Source organism: Trachymyrmex septentrionalis, unplaced genomic scaffold (genome assembly GCF_001594115.1).
Source record: "Trachymyrmex septentrionalis isolate Tsep2-gDNA-1 unplaced genomic scaffold, Tsep1.0 scaffold13, whole genome shotgun sequence".
NCBI classification, from domain to species: domain Eukaryota; kingdom Metazoa; phylum Arthropoda; class Insecta; order Hymenoptera; family Formicidae; genus Trachymyrmex; species Trachymyrmex septentrionalis.
Genome location: NW_017304438.1, coordinates 733,353 through 734,475, shown reverse-complemented (window position 1 = coordinate 734,475; position 1,123 = coordinate 733,353). Strand labels below are relative to the sequence as shown.

Sequence of the window (1,123 nt, the reverse complement as noted above, 5' to 3'; positions counted from 1 at the left end):
CCTTGTGTCTATAAATGCTAGACTCCAAGACCTTGGAAGAAAATTAATAGATACTATTTAAACTATTGACAAATGTAATTAGTCAATTTTTTTTCCATCTGAAATGTTAAAGTGATATTTCTAGCATTGTGGACACATTATCGTTTCACGATAAGAATGCTATATTTTTTAATGTAGAAAAGAAATGATGAGACCCATGTGACAAGCTGATTTTTATTTTGCAACACAGCAACGTGCAGATCGCTATAAAAAGAGAAAGCAGATTTTCAAAAGAGCCGAGGAGTATGTGAAAGAATATAGGCGAAAGGAGAGGGATGAAATTCGATTGATGAGACAAGCTAAAAATCGTGGAAATTATTATATTCCTGGTGAAGCACGTCTCGCATTTGTTATTCGTATTCGAGGGTAAGTGTATAAACATGTTATTATTAACAAATTAAGCTTTTTCTTTTCTGAAGACTCGATTTAATAATAACATTACAATCAGTTAGTACTGATAGTATAATCATTATTAACATTACATTAAATTAGTACTTAATGTAATGTTAATAATGATTATAACATGATTTTGATACAATCACGTCATTACATCAAATTGTTGAGTTAATGATTGTAATGTGATTACAATTTTTTCAGTGTGAATCAAGTTGCTCCTAAAGTACGAAAAGTATTGCAATTGTTCCGTCTAAAACAAATCAACAATGGTGTCTTTGTGAAATTGAATAAAGCAACAATCAATATGTTACGTATTGTCGAGCCTTATATCACATGGGGTTATCCCAATTTGAAATCAGTTCGTGAATTGATCTACAAACGAGGCTTTGCTAAGATAAATAGGCAACGCATACCGATCACAAGCAATTCCATCATTGAGAAGAAACTCGGTTAGTAAAACATTTTCTAACACTAGTTCAAATGAGCAATCAATAATCACTAATAAAATAATGAGGTGCGACCAGTGTGCATATTCTCGGCAAATGATTTCTTGACAAATCCATGGGAGTCTTTGAAACCTACACATTCTCCTTTCCATATTGTCAGAAATTAATAAAGCAATTTTTTTTAGCCTGACTATATAATCATTGTATAGTCAAATGAAAAAAATTGATACATAAACTATAAT

The 1,123-nt window shown here is 31.0% G+C and overlaps 1 protein-coding gene across 1 annotated transcript in view; it reads left to right on the top strand.

The window, feature by feature from the left end:
- The window catches only part of LOC108756862 (60S ribosomal protein L7), a 3,569-nt gene that overhangs the window by 1,599 nt on the left and 847 nt on the right, over window positions 1–1,123 (top strand). The window contains exon 4 of the mRNA XM_018500988.1: window positions 637–884. Within this exon, the coding sequence (XP_018356490.1) occupies window positions 637–884 (248 nt within the window). The remainder of the gene's footprint in view (window positions 1–636; window positions 885–1,123) is intronic.